Source organism: Sarcophilus harrisii, chromosome 3, assembly GCF_902635505.1.
Source record: "Sarcophilus harrisii chromosome 3, mSarHar1.11, whole genome shotgun sequence".
NCBI classification, from domain to species: Eukaryota; Metazoa; Chordata; class Mammalia; order Dasyuromorphia; family Dasyuridae; genus Sarcophilus; species Sarcophilus harrisii.
Genome location: NC_045428.1, coordinates 547,969,163 through 547,987,667, shown reverse-complemented (window position 1 = coordinate 547,987,667; position 18,505 = coordinate 547,969,163). Strand labels below are relative to the sequence as shown.

General features: G+C 37.6%; 1 protein-coding gene across 10 annotated transcripts in view; it reads left to right on the top strand.

Moving 5' to 3' along the window:
* SCMH1 (Scm polycomb group protein homolog 1) overlaps positions 1-18,505 on the top strand; it is a 144,655-nt gene that overhangs the window by 70,760 nt on the left and 55,390 nt on the right. For all 10 annotated transcript variants that reach the window (XM_031962318.1, XM_031962320.1, XM_031962317.1 and 7 more), the window contains one exon: positions 94-337. In XM_031962318.1, the coding sequence (XP_031818178.1) occupies positions 94-337 (244 nt within the window). The remainder of the gene's footprint in view (positions 1-93; positions 338-18,505) is intronic.

The window sequence follows — 18,505 nt, the reverse complement described above, 5'->3', positions numbered from 1 at the left end:
GAACCACAGGGCACAAGTAGGTACAAGTGGCTTGGCTTACCCTAAGCCTGTTATTTCCCTTTCTATGTCTATGTATTTAACTTCTTCATTTAGGAACCACCATCTCCCTCTCACAACTTCTTTAAGTTGGGAATGAAACTTGAAGCTGTGGATAGGAAGAACCCACATTTCATCTGTCCAGCCACCATTGGGGAAGTCCGAGGCTCTGAGGTCCTCGTCACATTTGATGGGTGGCGAGGTGCCTTTGACTACTGGTGTCGCTATGACTCCAGGGACATCTTTCCTGTGGGCTGGTGCTCTCTGACGGGAGACAACCTACAGCCCCCTGGCACAAAAGGTAAGAACTGCCCAAGGTGTGTTGCCATTACTAAGATTGAGAGTCTAGAGAACTGAATTATGGGTTTAGTTGGCCTCTTTCATTTTCAATGCATTTTCTCTGTCTTGGAAGAAAAGGTAACATCTCCAGCACACAAAAGGGCAGATTGACAGAAAAATTAGTTGAGGCCAGAAAGGCTACTAAAAACCTGTACTTAAACATTCTGGCTTGTTAAGGGACAACTAACTTAGTACCTTGTTTCCTTATTTCTCTGTTGACACAATTTAAAAATAGTTTGGCTCAGTGGTTTTATAAATGTACCTCTTTGAAGGAAATAATAATCATTATATAACCTCCTTTGTTTATGTGATGCAACCAAGTGGAATGGTTAAAGTGGAGGAGATTTAAGACTCTGTCTTGACTAGTGGCCTATTCCCTAGTTTACTTGCTGTGATTTTGGACAAGTGCCTTCTATATAAGCCACAAATTTCTAGTTTGTGAAAGGAGATGATTGAAAGATCCTTCTAGATCTAACCTTCTTTGAATTTATAAATCTAGACATCAGGGTGACGTACTTTGTCCTCCTTCCTGACCTCTAGATCTCCTTGGAAAGCCCGAGTCATTAGGAATGAGATTAGGAATCTAATTAGGAATTAGATTAAAAATGATAATACATCCAAATTCAAGTGAACCAAAAGCCATTTTCTCTTACTTTGCTGAGAAGAATGAAGGGGAAAATGAAAATGCTAGAGGTATAATAGGAGAGTGAGTATTGCCTTTCTTGGATTTTGGTACAATTACACATTTGAAAATATTTTACTTTAAACTTGAACAAAACTATCTGCATTAGATTGGACATTGAAACCATGAATTGATTATGCTTTTCTGTTGTGATTGTTCTTGTAGTGTTTGTGAAGAGTTGACTTCTGGACCTTACGTGAAGGCCCAAACCTCATATTTCTGCAAGTGCCCAAGTGTTTGGAGGCTGGGGTTTAGAGCCACCACTGGTCCCCAGGCTATCAATATTCTTTCAACCTCTCTTAGTTCAGTAAAACATCCTTTCTTCATACACTTTGGGGATAAGAAAACCTCTGACCCCCTGAGAGCCCAGGTCATTAAATAAATCTCTGACCAACCAAAGTTCCCTAATGACTACCTGCTGGCTGGCAGTAGTGATGCTTTAGGGAGTCTCTTTGCATCAGGATCAGTCTTTTCAAGTTAAACCAGGGATATAGGTTATGATGTCCATTGGAGTCTGTTAGGATGTTGACTGTTTCTGTGTAAGAAAGCCTTTGTGATTCTAAGTGCTGGACTTCTGAAGCAACCATGGATAATTCTCTAGGTGGGGAGCAACTGAGTACATAGGAAGAAAAAGACACTGTGTATTTAGTGTTTTTAGAGGAGTCTCTTCAGATACCTTTTTTCCCTTTTGTCTTTTTCTGTATCTGCAGCACAGAGTGGATCCTTTTTTCCCTACAGCTATGATTAGGTTTTTACTAGAAGGTACCTCGGAAACACAAGGCTCAGCCTTACAGATCTGAATGTGGACCTCTCTACATACAGACTGAGACTTTCAATCATCAGAGTAGCAGCTAGGCCATTTGTTCCAACCGTCCTCCCTCCCCCTTAGTGCTGGCTTAAGAGAGAGTGACAAAATATGGAAAAAATGTAGTTACTCAATTCAGCCAGATAAAACAAGATATTCTTGTGTGGTTGTGTGTGTGTGTATGTTTATGAGTGTGTGTATGTGCACACACATGCATGCTTGTAACACACACACATGGGTTCTTGTTTCTATCATCCTATTGCCTTCTTCCCACCCCTAGTTGTTCATTTGAATTTTTAACATTTGCAAGTTAAGCTGGGGTTATTTCTTAGTGAAATTACTGTAACTTCTGAGCGTTTCCTCTGACTCCATCTAATAAATAGTTGATAAGAAAAAATATTAAACAAAATAAAATGAGGAAAACTATAAAAAGAAGGGAGAGATATGAACTAACTTTTAAACACCTGAAAAGCTGTTTGGTGGAAGAGAAATTTGTTTGTCTGTGGCTACAAAGGGCAGACATAGGATGATTTAAAAAAAGTTTCAGGAAGGCAATTTTCCAAAATAAAGAAGAACTTGATAATAAAAAGAACTTTCTAACATTGGAATAGGCCTTCCTATGAGGCAGCAAGCTGAAAATGTTTAGAGACAGAAAGACCTTATTTGGACTGCTGTAGAGTTGATTCATAATTTAGGATGTATTGACTAATTTCTAAGGATTCTTCCAGAGTTTCTGTGATTTTACGCAAAAAAAAAAAAAAATGTAGTCCCATTGTTGATATATACAGTGTATGTTTAGTTCCTCAACTCCCATGCTAGATTTATAAAAAGATAAAGATAAATTATTAAAGCTAATTATGCTAGAATTTAGTGAGGAGATGAAAATTGTAATAGAAAAGATCCAGTATCTTAATACTTAGAAGGTAAACTTTTTAAAAAGACAGGCAGATTAAACCTGTTTATCCACAAATATCCACAAAATAAGAGGAAATATTTAGATCTTTCTCTTTTGGGGGGGCCTACAGGTACTAAAAAGACCGCATTTTTAGAATTTTAGTTAAATTCAATAACTATTTGTTAGTGCTTTCTATAACTATAGTATTAAGGTCTGTGCTGTGAGACATAGAAATATGCAGTGTAGTTCTTGCCTTTTGTGAGCTTCAGTCCCCAATCAGAAACTTTAAAAACCACAACAAAACTTTTTTGTGGTCCAAGCAAGAGTTGAAAATTGAAATCCCTATGTAATTATCCACTTGTGGCTTTCAGTTTTCACTAATTACTGAATGAATGAATTTTTATCTGCCAGTTAAAGCCCCACTTAAATGCTGCCTCTTCTGCCATCCAATATGATGCTCCATTCCCCATTACTGCCATCATCAGTAATAGCCTTCTTCCTCATAGAGTATTTTATTTTTTAATGTCTTTAAATGTACTTAAATATTGTATATTATAATTATTTTTGTGGCTTATTTTAGCCTGTATTTAATCTAGGTAGGAAATGTAATATATGACATAAATTTTCCATTTGACTGAAATGTTGCAATTTGTGTAGAGTTATGTGCATTTGTGTTCAAGAAGGTCCTTCCATATGGTAAGAATACCATGAGCAAAATTTGAAGGTAAGATTAAATATTTGAGGATAAAAGGAGAAGATTAGCATAACTAGCTAATAGTTTTTTGGTTTTGTAGTTTGTTGTAGAAACTAAACTTGGACAGGTAAAATGGAGAAGAATTATATAGAAAGACTTAAAAGAATGAGGATAATTCAATTATGAATGATATTCAACTATAGATCTCAGTTTTATAGTGTGTCAATTGGCCAATGTGACGTAAGCACATGTAGAAATTTTAACTTACTATGGCCTAGACAGAGGATGCCAGTGATGTATGGAGAGAGAGCAAATTGCCATCTGTTGACCAGAATCTGCCCAGTTGGCAGCCGCCACTTCCAGTTGCCTGAAAGCTGCTGCAAGAATGTACTCAGCAGCTGCTAAACAGCCTCTTTTGAGGGGGGAGTTGACCCTAGGCTGGGAGGGGAGCCAGATTTCTAGTAGAGATAGATTGTAAGGGGAAGAGCAAGGAGAATGAATGCCTAATTTATCAGCTTGGAATTTAGTTTTCCGTTGTGAAGAGAGCTGTGCTGAGATACTCATTCTCTCCATTTGTGGTGATTCTGGGTTACCTTCCCTCAAAGAATGCACGACTACAGTGGGTTTTTCTACTCCTACACTTCACTCTTGTAGGTGAACTGTAGCTAAATGAGTAGACCAACCCTATATATGAGGAGCAGCTTGGAGAGATGCACATTGAGGTAATCATTCTTATTGGCCATGTTTTTATTTGAGATCGAAAGAAGAGCATGTGGTAGTCTCCTAATGTGCCTCACTCTCCTTAAAACTCTACTGACTTCATGTTATATAGTTAATATCCCTCTATAAGCTGCTACCTTAAAAAGATTCAGTATATTGGTCTCCAAACACTGATATTAAGAAGAAATTTTGGGGAATGAGCAGTACTTTGAGTTTGCTTGCTTGCCATTTGGTTTCACATTCAGTTTAATTCAACAAACATTTATTGAGTATCTTTTCTATGCATAATCCAGTGTATTTTACCTACTCATTACTCTGTATTTGCTTGGGTGGCTGTTCACCTAGCTGATTTCAGATGATGAGAAAGAAGAGATTCAGCTAAGAGAATCAAACAACTTTATCTTCTTAATTTCTTTGGTAAAAGCATTATTACCCTTTTCAGATATCTAGACTTGTATGAAGCAATATGGTGCTTAATAAATATTAATTGCTAACTTGGGATGGTAAATGCCCTCCACTGAATGTGGATTGAAGCACAGTTTTTTCACATTTTTTGTTTGTTTTCCTTCTCATGTTTTTTTTCCCTTTTTGATCTAATTTTTCTCACACAACATAACAAAATATGGAAATATGTTTAAGATTATGTACAACATGAAAAATATGGAAATATGTTTTAAAGAATTACACATGTTTAACCTATATCAGAGTACTTGCTATTTTGGGGAAAAGGAGTAAAGAAAGAAGGAAGAAAAATTTAGAATACAAATACTGTTGAAAACTAACTTTACATGTATTTGGAAAAATAAAAATACTATTGATTAAAAAAATAAGTATTTATTGGATTGGAGAAGTCAGTGCAGTTTTCAGCAAAGCTAAGATAAACAAGATGTCAGTCAAAGACAGATACCATTTTAAAAAAATTTTAAATGCCAACTTTGGACAGTATAAATAAAGCAGGCTAGTTTGGTTGAACCATGAAATGTGTGAAGTGCAGTAATATGAAAGCAGGAAAACAAGCTTGAACTGCACTATGAAAAGAAGGTTTAAATGCCAAGCTGTGGAGTATCTATTTTATCTTAATGAAATAGGGAACCACTGAAGATTTTTAAGCAGGGGAGTGACATGATGAGACCTCTGCTTTGGAAGACAATTTTGGCAACTGTATGGAGAATGGATTGAAGGAAGAAGGGAATAGAAGCAAGAAGACCAATTTGAAGGCAGTTACTTACAGTAATCTAGATGAGAATTATTGAGGGGCCTAAATTATAAGAGGAAAAAGGGGTGGATACAAGAAACGTTAGGGAGAATTGATGAAATTTGGCAATTGGTTAGATTGAGGAAGGAGGTGAAGAAGAGTGAAAAGTTGAGGATAACTCCAAGCTTGCTAATAGTAGAGCCCTCAAGAGGATTATCAGTTAATAAACATTTATTAAGCTCTTTTCAGTGTGCCAGTCACAGCACTGGAGATACAAATACAATAAGTGAAACAGAATTAGAATTAAAATGCAAGAAGCTTTCATTCTAATGGAGGAGACAACAAGGACACATCAAGTACATATGAAGTTATATAAAGAAGTTATATAAAGAATGTAAAGAGAATGAATGCAACTAGTTAAATACAATGATAGATGATCTCATAAGAGGAGCTAAAGAAGGATCAGATGGGTAGAACAAGAAGCAGAATGGAATTTAGTAGCCTAAAAGAACACAATTTTTTTTATTATAGCTTTTTAGTTACAAGATATATGCATAGGTAATGTTTCAGCATTGACAATTGCAAAACCTTTTGTTCCAATTTTTCCGCTCCTTACCCCTACTCCCTCCCCAAGATGGCAGATTGACCAATACATGTTAAATATGTTAAAGTATAAGTTAAATACAATATATGTATACATGAACATATAGTTATTTTGCTGTACAAAAAGAATCGGACTTTGAAATAGTGTACAATTAACCTATGAAGAAAATCAAAAATGCAAGTGGACAAAAATAGAGGAGATTGGGAATTCTATGTAGTGGCTCATACTCATTTCCCAGAGTTCTTTTGCTGAGTATAGCTGGTTCAATTTATTACTGCTCTATTGGAACTGATTTGATTCATCTCATTGTTGAAGAAGGCCACATCCATCAGAATTGATCATCATATAGTACTGTTGTTGAAGTATATAATGTTTTCCTGGTCCTGCTCATTTCACTCAGCATCAGCTCATGTTAGTCTCTCCAGGCCTTTCTGAAATCATCCTGCTGGTCATTTCTTACAGAATAATAATATTCCATAATATTCATATACCACAATTTATTCAGCCATTTTCCAATTGATGGGCATCCCACTCAGTTTCCATTTTCTGGCCACTACAAAGAAGGCTGCCACAAACATTCTTGCACATACAGGCCCCTTTCCCTTCTTTAAGATCTCTTTGGGATATAAGCCCAATAGTAACACTGCTGGATCAAAGGGTATGCACAGTTTGATAACTTTTTGAGCATAGTTCCAAATAGCTCTCCAGAATGGCTGGATGTATTCACAATTCCACCAACAATGTATCAGTGTCCCAGTTTTCCCACATCCCCCCCAATATTCCACATTATCTTTCCCTGTCATTCTAGCCAATCTGGCAGGTGTGTAGTATTATCGCAGAGTTGCCTTAATTTGCATTTCTCTGATTAATAATGACTTGGAGTATCTTTTCATATGGCTAGATAGAAATAGTTTCAATTTCTTCGTCTGAGAATTGTCTGTTTGTATCCTTTGACCATTTATCAATTGGAGAATGGCTTGATTTCTTTTAAATTAGAGTCAATTCTCTATATATTTTGGAAATGAGGCTTTTATCAGAACCTTTGACTGTAAAAATGTTTTCCCAGTTTATTGCTTCCCTTCTAATCTTGTCTGCATTAGTTTTCTTTGTACAAAAACTTTTCAGTTTGATATAATCAAAATTTTCTATTTTGTGATCAATAATGAAATCAATAATTTCTTCTTTGGTCATAAATTCCTTCCTCTTCCACAGGTCTGAGAGGTAAACTATCTTATGAAGAACACAATTTTTTAAAATGGTGGTAGTGTTAGCAAGACTACAAGAGAAAAGAAATGAAAATATCTTTTTATTTTCAAAATACATGCAAGGATAGTTTTCAGTATTCACTCTTGCAAAATCTTATGTTCCAAATTTTTCTTCCTCCATTCCCCTCACTCCCTTCCTTAGACAGCAAGTAATCCAAAATAGGCTAAACATGTGCAGTTCTTCTAACCGTATTTCCACATTTATCATGCTGCACAAGAAAAATCAGACCCAGAAGGAAAAAAAATGAGACAAAAAAAAAAAAAAGTGAAAATACTATGTGGTGATCTATATTCAGTCCCGGTAACCTTCTTTCTAGATGCAGATGGCTCTCTCCATCACGAGTCTATTGAAACTGGGCTGAATCACCTCATTGTTGAAAAGAGCCAAGTCCATCACAGTTGATCATCACAAAATCTTGTTGTGCTGTGTACAGTGTTCTCTTGGTTCTACTCATTTCATTTAGCATCAGTTCAGGTAAATCTTTCCAGGCCTTTTTCAAATCAGCCTGATGATATTTCTTATAGAACAATAATATTCCCTTGTATTCATAAATCATTACTTGTTCAGTCATTCCCCAATTGATGGATATCCACTTAATCTCCAGTTCCTTGCCTACAAAAAGGGCTGCTACAAACATTTTTGCACATGTGGGTCCTTTCCCCTTTTTTATGATCTCTTTGGGATACATTCCCAATAGAGACACTGCTGGATCAAAGAGTATGCACAGTTTGATAATCATTTGGGCATAGTTCCAAATTGCTAAGAGAACAGAAATGAAAAGAAGGGGGAAGAAGTAAAAGTAAGTAAAGTAAATAACTTTTTCTAGATGTTTGACCATAAAGAGATTGAGAGCTATAGGACCTTAATTTAAGATGATGACTTAACATAAGAGCCATTTTTTTAAGAATAGGGAGACCTCGGCTTATGTGTGGACAACTGGTAGGGAGCCAGAATATCTTTGTAATAGAAGATTCAGAATACACTTTGGACTAAAGATAGCCTCAGAAAAATAACATTCTAGAAGTTGTTTTCCTTTATTTTTGTCATTTCACATGAAGCTTTCTTTTAAAATGGTCTTCATTTTCATGAAATCCACAAAGCTTCACTTGAGATTCTCCTTTGAGACCATGGACAGGTCATATATCTACTTTGTGATTATTGTTTTAGGGTCAGTGGGAAGGAGTGATTTTTGAAAGGCTCTGATGACATGAAATCACAGTTGTATAGACTTCTTACCTAAGGACCTCACTTTCTGTGTGACCTTGGACAAGTGACTTCCTTGGACCTGTTTTGTTATTTATAAATTGAGAGACTAGGACTAGGGTTTTTGACGTCTCTTTCAGCTCTATATCTATAATCTTATGATCCAAAAACCCTTTTAAAAATAGAGCTAGCTGCATGTTGGCACCCAACATGGGGCAAGAAGAACCAGCAGCATTCGAGAGCTTTTAGTGAGTAGCATTCCTTCAATAACCCACAGGGAAGGAAAGGGAGGAGAGACCCAGTAGTCGGGTAATTAAATGGGCCAGTACATCAAAGAGCCAAGCCAGGAGACTGATGAGAGACTTAAATGCCTGTTCTGATTATAGTCCATTGAAAGTTTTCTTACATGACATTTCACAAGATTCAGCACCTGCTATAGTGCTGTTTGCACTCCTTAGCATGCGGAAAGTTACTGACCATGCCGTAGGAGGAAAATAATCGCGTTTAAAACAAAAAATGGGTGTTATGAGCCAGAACTTGAAACAAGGTGTTAACTCAATGGAATTGATAGAAAAAATGCTTCTGTTTACACCTTTGAGAGTTCACACATTGGCTCACACATTGGAGTTCACAAGTTGGGAGATATTCAAGTTTAGACCTCCCACAATCCCACTGTCTCAGAGGAGGAGTCAACCTTTGGGTTCACACCTTTAAGAGATTATATATAAGAAGCTCTCAGTCTCAGCGAGGGTCAGTTGGAGATATTGGGAGCCAGGAGTCAGTGGAAGAGTCAGTTAAAGAGATTGAGAGCCAGAATTCAGTCGGGAGGAGAACCAAGATTCGGAGTTGAGCTAGAGGCAGAAGCTGGAAGCACTAAAAAGACAAGCTGCAAGAACTCTTGGGACCAAGGAAGGAGACAGGCCTCTAAGAAAACTAATCGGGCTATTTTGAGACAATAAAGGATTGGATTTTAACTCCTAGCTGTATTTGAGGTGAACTGAAACTAAGGCTGCCTCCAGAAATCTCCCCAAGAAACCTGCTCCCAGAGAACCATCATGTTTTAGAAAAAAAAAAGAACATTACAAACGGGGAATTGTTAAGGACCCTGCCTAAGTGCACTGTAAGGGGCAGGTTAGTTCTCCAAGAGCCTCACAGTTGTGAACACCTGAAGGATTTACAGCACTGGGGGCCCCTGGCCATTGGTGCAGACTTTGTGAAAGAATTCCAGTCCTGAATGAATGAGTTGAGGTTTGTGGCAAAAAAATGTGTTTATTACACTGAGAAAACAACTTTCTCATGGGGCAAAATCCTGTTAGGATTTTTTGCAGAGATGAGTTTACAGACTTTTGGTTGCCTGGAGCTAGGGAGCAATTTAAGGGACTCAGTAAAGGGTTGTGATTGTGCCCCAGGCCAAGATCTCCAATTGAATTGGGAGTTTATCCCTATAAACAGGGGAGTGGGACTGCTCCCAAAGGTCAGGAGGGGTTTGAGATTTTTGGGGTTTCTCTAACCTAGGACCACACTTTTCTCAAAGATCACAGGACCACAGGACTGGAACTAAGCACTGGGGATACAAGTTAGTGTATGGAACAATCTCTATTCCCAACAAGCTTACATTTTAATGAAAGAGGCAAGCAAGTACATATAAAATATACATTCAGTAAAGTTATAAAGTTAATGAATACAAATGTATACAAAGTAGTGAAGTATAAAGTAGTTTAGCAGAGAGGGCACTAACAGATATAAAGAAGGGTGGTGGGGAAATAGTTTTCAGGAAAACCAATTAGGAGACTATTACAGTAATTTAGGTAAGAGATGATAAAGGTCTGAACTAGAATGGTAGCTTTGTGAATAGAGAGAAGAGGTTGTGAAGGCAAAAACAGCAAAGCTTAGCAACTGATCAGATCTGTGGGATGGAAAGAGAACAAGATAATTATGAGGTTACACACCTGGGAACTTGGATAATTGTTGTCCCCAAAGTCTTAGTGCAGTTTTAAGCTTTAATAGCTTAATGGACTTTTGGCACACTCTGTATTAATCTGAGAGTCATTTGTATAAAAATGATAATTAAATCCATGAAAGCCAATGAGATTATCAAGAGAGTATAGAGAGAGAAAAAGAGAGGTGCTAGGGCAGAATCTTGGGGAATATGTGCAGCTAGGTTATGTGCTATATAGATGGTAGGCCAATAAAAGAGACTGAGATACAGCATTCAGATAAGGAAGAAGGGAACCAAGAGAGAGAAGTATCTCAAAAATCCAAGAGAGGGTAGTCAAAAATATCAAATATTATCAGACAGATTGAGAAGAAAAGAATAGATTTGGCAATTAGGAGATTTGGAAAGAGCAGTTTCCATTGAGTAATTCCTTCACACACACCTCACTCATTATACTACTCCCCCCCACAACAAGATTATGTACTCCGTAAAGGTAAACTCAGGTGTCCAACTCATAAAATTGTATCGTTCTTTGTGTGACTATACCTTATTTGCCTAGTTCCAGGCATAAGGATTTTTGCAGAGTTAAGTGCTTAATAAATGTTTGTCAAAAACTGGATTGAAGTTGGATATCCCATGTCTATCCAAATTAATTTATTTTCAATATTTATACTCTGTGCTGGGTGTTTTCTTTCTCTCTCGATGTCTCTTCCTCATTATATGTTTCCTACAAAATGTCATTTTCCCAAGGTGGCTTTGAAAGGTTTATTAAACATGCCTCAATACATTAAAAAATCTTAAGCAACTTCTTTGTGCACTGTGTACTGTTATATATGGTAGAATGGCTATTTAGAAACTTGCTTAGAAATACCTCATATATTAAGGACTTTCTGTACTTTTACCTAATGAAAGACATCTCTCAGTAAGACTAGCAAAGTTGACTGAGCCCTAATGATCATATTTAATTGTCATGTTTCCACTTGGTTTACTGTCTTAGGTATGCATTCTAGGTCTTCCTTTCTTTCTTCCTTCCTTCCTTCCCTCCCTCCTTCCCTTTCTTTCTCCCTCCCTCCCTCGTCCGTCCCTCCCTCTTTCCCTTCCTTCCTTCCTTCCTTCCTTCCTCCCTCTTTCTTTTTTTTTCTTTTGCTCTCTCCTTTCTTTTTACTCTTTTGTATTTGTATATATATTTTTTTTCCTTTCTGATATATCATATGAGCACTGAGTAAAGTTCACTCTTACCTTTAAAAGCCTTAGAGAAATCACATTTGAAAGGAAATGCCATCTTATCAACTATTTCACTTCCCCAAGGTAGCCAAAGAGCAGCAGGACTGGCATTTTTCAGGTTTAACATCAAAATCCATAGGATCGGATGGCTAAATCAGGGTGGCTGCAGGTCTAGGATGGATCATGTAGGGAGGATTTGAAACAGATTAGTTCACAGTGTCTAGCAAAAGCTAAGACTACCTGGCAGGATTGGAACCAGTTTATTCTTTGTATGTGGTGTTGCCCTCAAGCATAGCTTGCATGCCTAGCATGTGCAAGCTTAGTCCTGGCGCAGGTCATAAGAAACTGTTTCCTACCACACAGGTCCAACCATGCCAATCTCTTTAGCCAATTCCAGTGACTCCCTGTTTGCCTCCAGGACCAAATTCAAAATGCTATATTTGAAATTCAAATCCCTTCATAGCCTAGCTCCCTTCTACTTTTCCAGTCTTCTTTCACCTTAATCCTTGTTACTTACTCTGCAGTCCAGTGACAAGGGCCTCTGGGCTGTTCAATGAGCAAAACTATCACTCTGGATGTTTTTTTCTGGCTCACCAGTACCTAGAACACTCGTCCTCCTCAACTCTGTCTATTGATTTCTCTGACTTTCTTTGAGGCCCAATTAAAATCCCACCCTATACAGGAAGCCTTCCCCAATTCCTCTTAATTCTAATGCCTTATTTCTTTTAATTATTTCCTATTTGTCTTGTATGTAGCTTGTTTGTACATATTTATTTAGTTGTTTTCTCCCCCATTTGATTGTAAGCTCCTTTAGAATAGGGACTTTCTTTTGCCTTTTTTTCTATTCTCAGCACTTTGTACAGTGCCTGACACAAAATAAGTGCCTAATAACTGCTGATTGATTGAGTAGTGACAAAAATTATTATATATTAACATTACATGGAAGCACTTATCTTTTCAATGATAAAAATGCATAAAATAGTTTTAGGCTTTTGCTGTGGGATATCCTTAACCTATACCCTTGTTATATTTCTGAACTAACCTTAGATGGTACTGGGTACATGCAGGCATCCTTCAGAGGGGTCTGGCTTTTAGCCAAGGAGAAAGAACAAAGTAAACAAGCTATGTATATGCTGTGAACATTCTTAAATTGCCTTGGAAAAAAATCACCTTAGAAATTGTAATCCCAATTTAGTTGGGATTAAGGATCTTTGGCTTCTCATATAATGGTTCCAACTTTGTGAAATGTATCCAGGGCCCAGAAAAATCTTGCCTCAGCCCATTCTCCCTATTTCTAAATTCCTTCTGATGTTTCTTGGCTCTGTTATCTTTCCTGACTTCTCTAGCCCTCACAAGTCTCAGAAGAAAAAAAAATATGACAAAGGTTTGGGCAGCAACCATTTCCAGAGTTTTAATATTGAGAGTTAGGAACATGTGGAAACTCTGTGTGAGAAAGAACAAGTGATCAGGAGATAGTAATTTTTAAAGGCTATTCTAAAGACTGAATATATTTCTTAGCTCTGTAAACATTTAGAAGTTGCCAGATGTGGCTTAATCAGAAAGTTTGTCTATATTTCTTCCCAGTTCCCAAATTACCCAGTTACAAGCTGACAAGTTTTCTTTAAGTGCTTACTTGTGCCAAGCTTTGTGCTTAACATTAGAGATTAAAATATAAGCAAAAAGGAAATCACAAGTTGTCTGTAATCTTCACAAACACACCCAGAAATGAACATGCATCTCCTTTTTCAAACAAGTCTATGTGGTCCTATTGTATAAACTAAGTGGAATTCGTATAGCTTTTTTTTTTTTCTTAAATCCTTAGACTTTGAGGAAAAGTTATATTGTTCTAATTTGCAGTGACTGCAATTGGAATTATCAAAAGTGGATGAGCTGCTTTGGGCAATATGGAGTTCCCTGTCACTAGAAATCTTAAAGCTGAACTTGCTGGCTATTTGACAAAATTAAAAATTTATATTTCAGGTTCTAATTGGGTTAACTTGTCCTAGATAGGCAGACTCAAGATGACCTCTTGATCATCTTGGGGAAAGGAAGTGATCCCTTCCAAATAAGAGATTCTGTGAGGTTGTCTTGTACCTGACAACAAGAAAAGAAATAAATTTAATTGTCTTTGTGGAGAAAGAATTTAGTAGGCCAGTTAACCAGAAAAGTTGTAATGACTACAGGAATTCCAGTGCTTTGTGTTTTTTGAGTGAAGATGGTCTCTTCCAATGACATATTCTCTCTCCCCTCTCCTCCTCCTCCTCCTCCTCCTCCTCCTCCTCCTCCTCCTCCTCCTCCTCCTCCTCCTCCTCCTCCTCCTCCTCCTCCTCCTCCTCCTCCTCCTCCCTTCTTCTTCTTCTCTCTCTCTCTCTCTCTCTCTCTCTCTCTCTCTCTCTCTCTCTCTTTCTCTCTCTCTCTCTCTCTATCTCTATCTCCAGATTGAATAGATATTGGTTTGTCTGTGTGTAGGACTGACAGGCTGACAAAGACTTTTTTTTTCTGTTTTATTATGATACAGTTGTGTGTGAAACAGCTAATGGGAACAGTAGATAGAGACCCAGGGTCAAAGTTCAGGAAGACCTGCATTCACATCAGGCCTTTGACACTGACCCTGTCTGTGACCTTGGGAATGTCACTTAATCTCAGCCTGTCTCACTTTGCTCATTGGTAAAATGAGGATAAAAATTGCACCTACCTTTGGGGTTTTTTGTCTGAGTAAAATGTGATGCTTATAAAGTGTTTTGCAGCCCTTAAAGCGTTGTCTAAGGCACTGTTTTAAAATTTTTATTGTGCTTCTCCCCAAGAAAATTACAGTCACCCCCTCCTCATCAGCAAGCCAACTTCCTCAAAAATAAAACTTCCCTTTCCTGAAATTGGTCATACATCCTGTTGTCCCTGGCCTGAGGTCACCCTTTCCTTATAGCTTCAGGCAGCAAATATCTTTTGAAGTTGGTTTCTCATCCTAAAGCTCATGGTTTTAATTTCTCCATAAAACTCCTTTCTCCTCTTTCTTTCCTTATACTTCCCTCCTTCCATTTCCCTACCATATACCCCTCCTCCCAGGCTTCTCAGCTTCTCCTGGGAACAGGGAACATGAAATCTGGCTCTAGTGCCCAAAGTAGCCACGTTCTAGCAGCCTGGATAGATACTGAGGGAGGGATTTGCCTTGATGATAGAGAATTGGAAGTGTTAACTGTCTTTGGGCAGAACCCCAGTTTGGGGGCAGCGTATACTTTGTTGACTATGCTGGAATCTGAAGGAAAGGAGTTTCTGTGTTGGCCTGTGCCCAACTGGCATCAGGGAGCCGAACCATCTTGGTCAAGGAAAGCTAATAAAGAGCACATCCTCTCAGTTACCATGCCAAGGCTAGTGGAACACAGCAGGGAGGATAGACAAAACCCTGGTTTGGGAAACTGATAAACCAAATTAATTTCCCTCTGTTTTTTTCCACCTCTTTCACCCTCTGTACCAAGCAGACTTCATTTAGAAAGTCCTGTCAGGCTTGCAAAGTAATCTGTCAATAATAGTTATCATGGAGATTGATTAAGTTGGTGTGTGCTCACACATGTATACATACCTGCATACATAAGTTGCACAACACCATACAACCCTATTGGACTTGCTAATTCTTGTGTGCTTCCTACAAATCTGTTTCCAACTACAAGCATTGAGAGGCTAGAGAGTAGAGGGGCTTGGCCTGGCAAACTGTTTCATTCTCTAGGTCTGCCAAGGCATCAAAACCAAGGAATGTCAAGGGGAAGCCAAAAGCAACTGTAGGAAGTGAAGGAAGTGCCCCACTGCCCTTTGTCACTCCCGCTGTAAGCACATTTGGTTCTTTGTTTTCCTCTTTTAGTGGGGAAGACATCACCCCTCTCTGACTTAGGTGGTTTCAATGATTGCCTTTCTCCAAGTCTTGGTTCAGTCTTAGGGCACTGGTAATGCTGGAAGGGTAGCATCTGCTTGGCCAGTACCTTAGACAGGGAACAAGCCAACTTGTAAGATTACAAGGCTAAGAAAATTACAAGGCAAAATAGAAACCAACCTCAGAATTAGGACCTCCTGAGTTCAAATCCACTTTTTACCATATGTTAGCTGTATGACTGGGCAAATGGTTTAACCACAGGCAACTTTCTGAGCATAAGTTGTTAATCTTTTGTTGTGGTGGTGGTGACTCTTCATGACCTCATTTAGGATTTTCTTGGCAAAGATAGTAAAGTGGTTTACCATTTCCTTCTTCAGTTCATTCACAGATGAGTAAACTGAAGCAAAAAGGGTTAAATGACTTTCCCAGGGTCACACAGCTAGTCAGGTGGAGGCCAAATTTGAACTCAGGTCTTCCCGACTCCCAGTCATGCATTCTACTCATTGTACCATCTTCCTGCTATACTGGTTGTTAGCAAAGACTGAATTTTCTTCCAGAGCTCTATGTACCAATGAAATCATAGATTTAGACAAAATATGAGTGTGCAGGGACTCATGTACACACATATAAATACACACACACAAGCATCAGGCCAACTCAAATACTGTGAATTGCCAAGTTGAACCGTTATGATTTCTAAACTGGGGTTAGGATTACATTGACAGCCAATGTGACAGTGAGGAGACAATATAACGTGTTGTTATGTATAATTAAATGAATATTATGTTACATATATTATTTATTATATGTAAATATATGTTATATATTATATATTACATATATGTGCTATATATTATATATAAAGTTATATGTGTATATGTAAACATTTATATGTATTGTGTGTGTATAAAATCTAATTTGATCTTCACAAAAATCCTATATTTAGTGAGCCAACTAGAAGTTGGGCTTTGAAATTGGACAAAGACAGTGATGTTGGGAAAACATTTCTCATCTTACATTTCTCTCTAAAGAGGAGTTTGGGGTAAAGCACAAGATAGGGATTATAAATGCTGAAGAGACAGAGGAAAAACCAAGCTTAGAACAGTAATGAGGCTTCTATCAGCATCCAGCTTCAAGGGAACAGCTAGGAAGTTGATGAGGATTAATCTAAAGAGATAATTACTGTCTGAAATGCTTTGGCTGAGGTTCAAGCAGTTGCTATAGAATGCACTGATCCCTACTAGGCTTTGAGGAAGACGGGGAGCTTTTCTTCCTTTTGTGTTCCTCTGTAGAGCCTAAGACATAGTAGGTATGCCAAATGTGCTTCTAAATCAATAGCTCTAGTGGATGCTAATAAGTTAAAGCCCTGCTGACACTAAGGTAGAAGGGAGTTTCTGGGTTGATTACAAAACTGAATCTTGTGCCTTTATCTTCTGTAAGTATGGAATTCAGATCCTTCAGAAAGAACACTTTTCCAGGTCTGGAAAGAACTTACTGATTATCTGATCCAATTTCCTTCTTTTATTGGTTAACTGATGCTTAGAAAGAGGTTACAACTGGCCTAAGATTATACAATGAGCATAATTAGGATTTGAACCCAGATCCTTCTGCAACATCCATGACCAAAGTCAACCAGCCTTTGCTTAATTAACCTTTACATTGACAGGGTGGTCATTACCTAATCAGTTTACCTAGTTCATTTTTGGATAGCTGTAATTATTAGAAAGTTCTTCCTTTTATTGAGCTGAAATAGAAATCTGGAATTTCCATTTGTGTAGTTCTACCCCCTGGAACTATATAAAACAGATTTCTCCTGCATAATATTACATTACAATCCTCCAAATAATTGAAGGTGATGACTGTATTTTCTTCTCTCCCACACAAAATTTCTCCCAACTTAAACATTATGTATTATACAATGGTACCTATTAATGAAATAAGATATTAAGCCCTCTTGGTACATACATCTGGTTTCCAGTAATTTGTTTCCTGCTCTTATGCAAACAGAATTGCCCTTCCCATCTTTCATTCATATAGATATCTAGTGTTCTTGTCTATAAAATAGGTATATTAAATATACACTTTTCCCTATAAAATGGCATTAACGTATCATTTTGGTACTTGCTTCAAGGGATAAATGAAATTAGGCTGAGGGTCAGCTTTTGAGGCTCAGAAACTCAAACTGTTGTTTACCAACTGCTGAGCCATGTATCATTGCTGGTCTAAAACCTGCAATATTATTTATTAACAAAAGTTCTTATTTGTTTTTTTTAAATGTTATGTACTTAAAAAATAAAGACTTCTCTAGATCTCTCCTCCTCAACTCCTAGATTCCTACCCCCTGAGCTTTTGAGATTGCAGGGAAAGAGCAGCCCTCAGTAAAGCAATCAGAGAATTCATTAGTCTATAATCAAGAAAATATGTGCTAACCAAAGAACCCATGTGCTTTCTATGAGAGGACAAAGGCAATATTTGCACAGGGTGACTAGGCATGGGTAGGTTGGATCTGCATCACTGAAAGGAATGCACACATATGAGTGAAAATGAATATTGGAATAAAAATGCATGGTATGGATTAATTTGGAAAAGACTTAATTAAAAACTCTGCTTCAGCCATTAAATAAGAATACATGTAAATTATCATAGAGCATTGAGAACATGGTCTCTTGATTTTTTTGTTTTGTTTTGTTTTTTGACCAATGTGAGCCGTAAGCATTAAGCCAAACTCTCTTTGCTTAGAGTTGTCTAGGAAATTACATCAGAATGAAGATTTTTCTTCATTGGTAGCAAAATAGTCAAGGTGAGAAATTGGGCTTACTGTGTCAGTACTTATAGGGACTGACACTATTGACTCTGTGTGTGTGTATGTGTGTATCACATGTCATATATCTTGCTCCAACTTTTTACTATACCATATTGCCTCTGTAGATGTATTCATATAGGGTTCTAATCTCACGTTTTTGCCAATTAACTATAATTTTGGGCAGAATCACTTTCTCCTCGGGTTCTTCAATTGTCCTATAAAATCTTTTCATCAGTTTCCT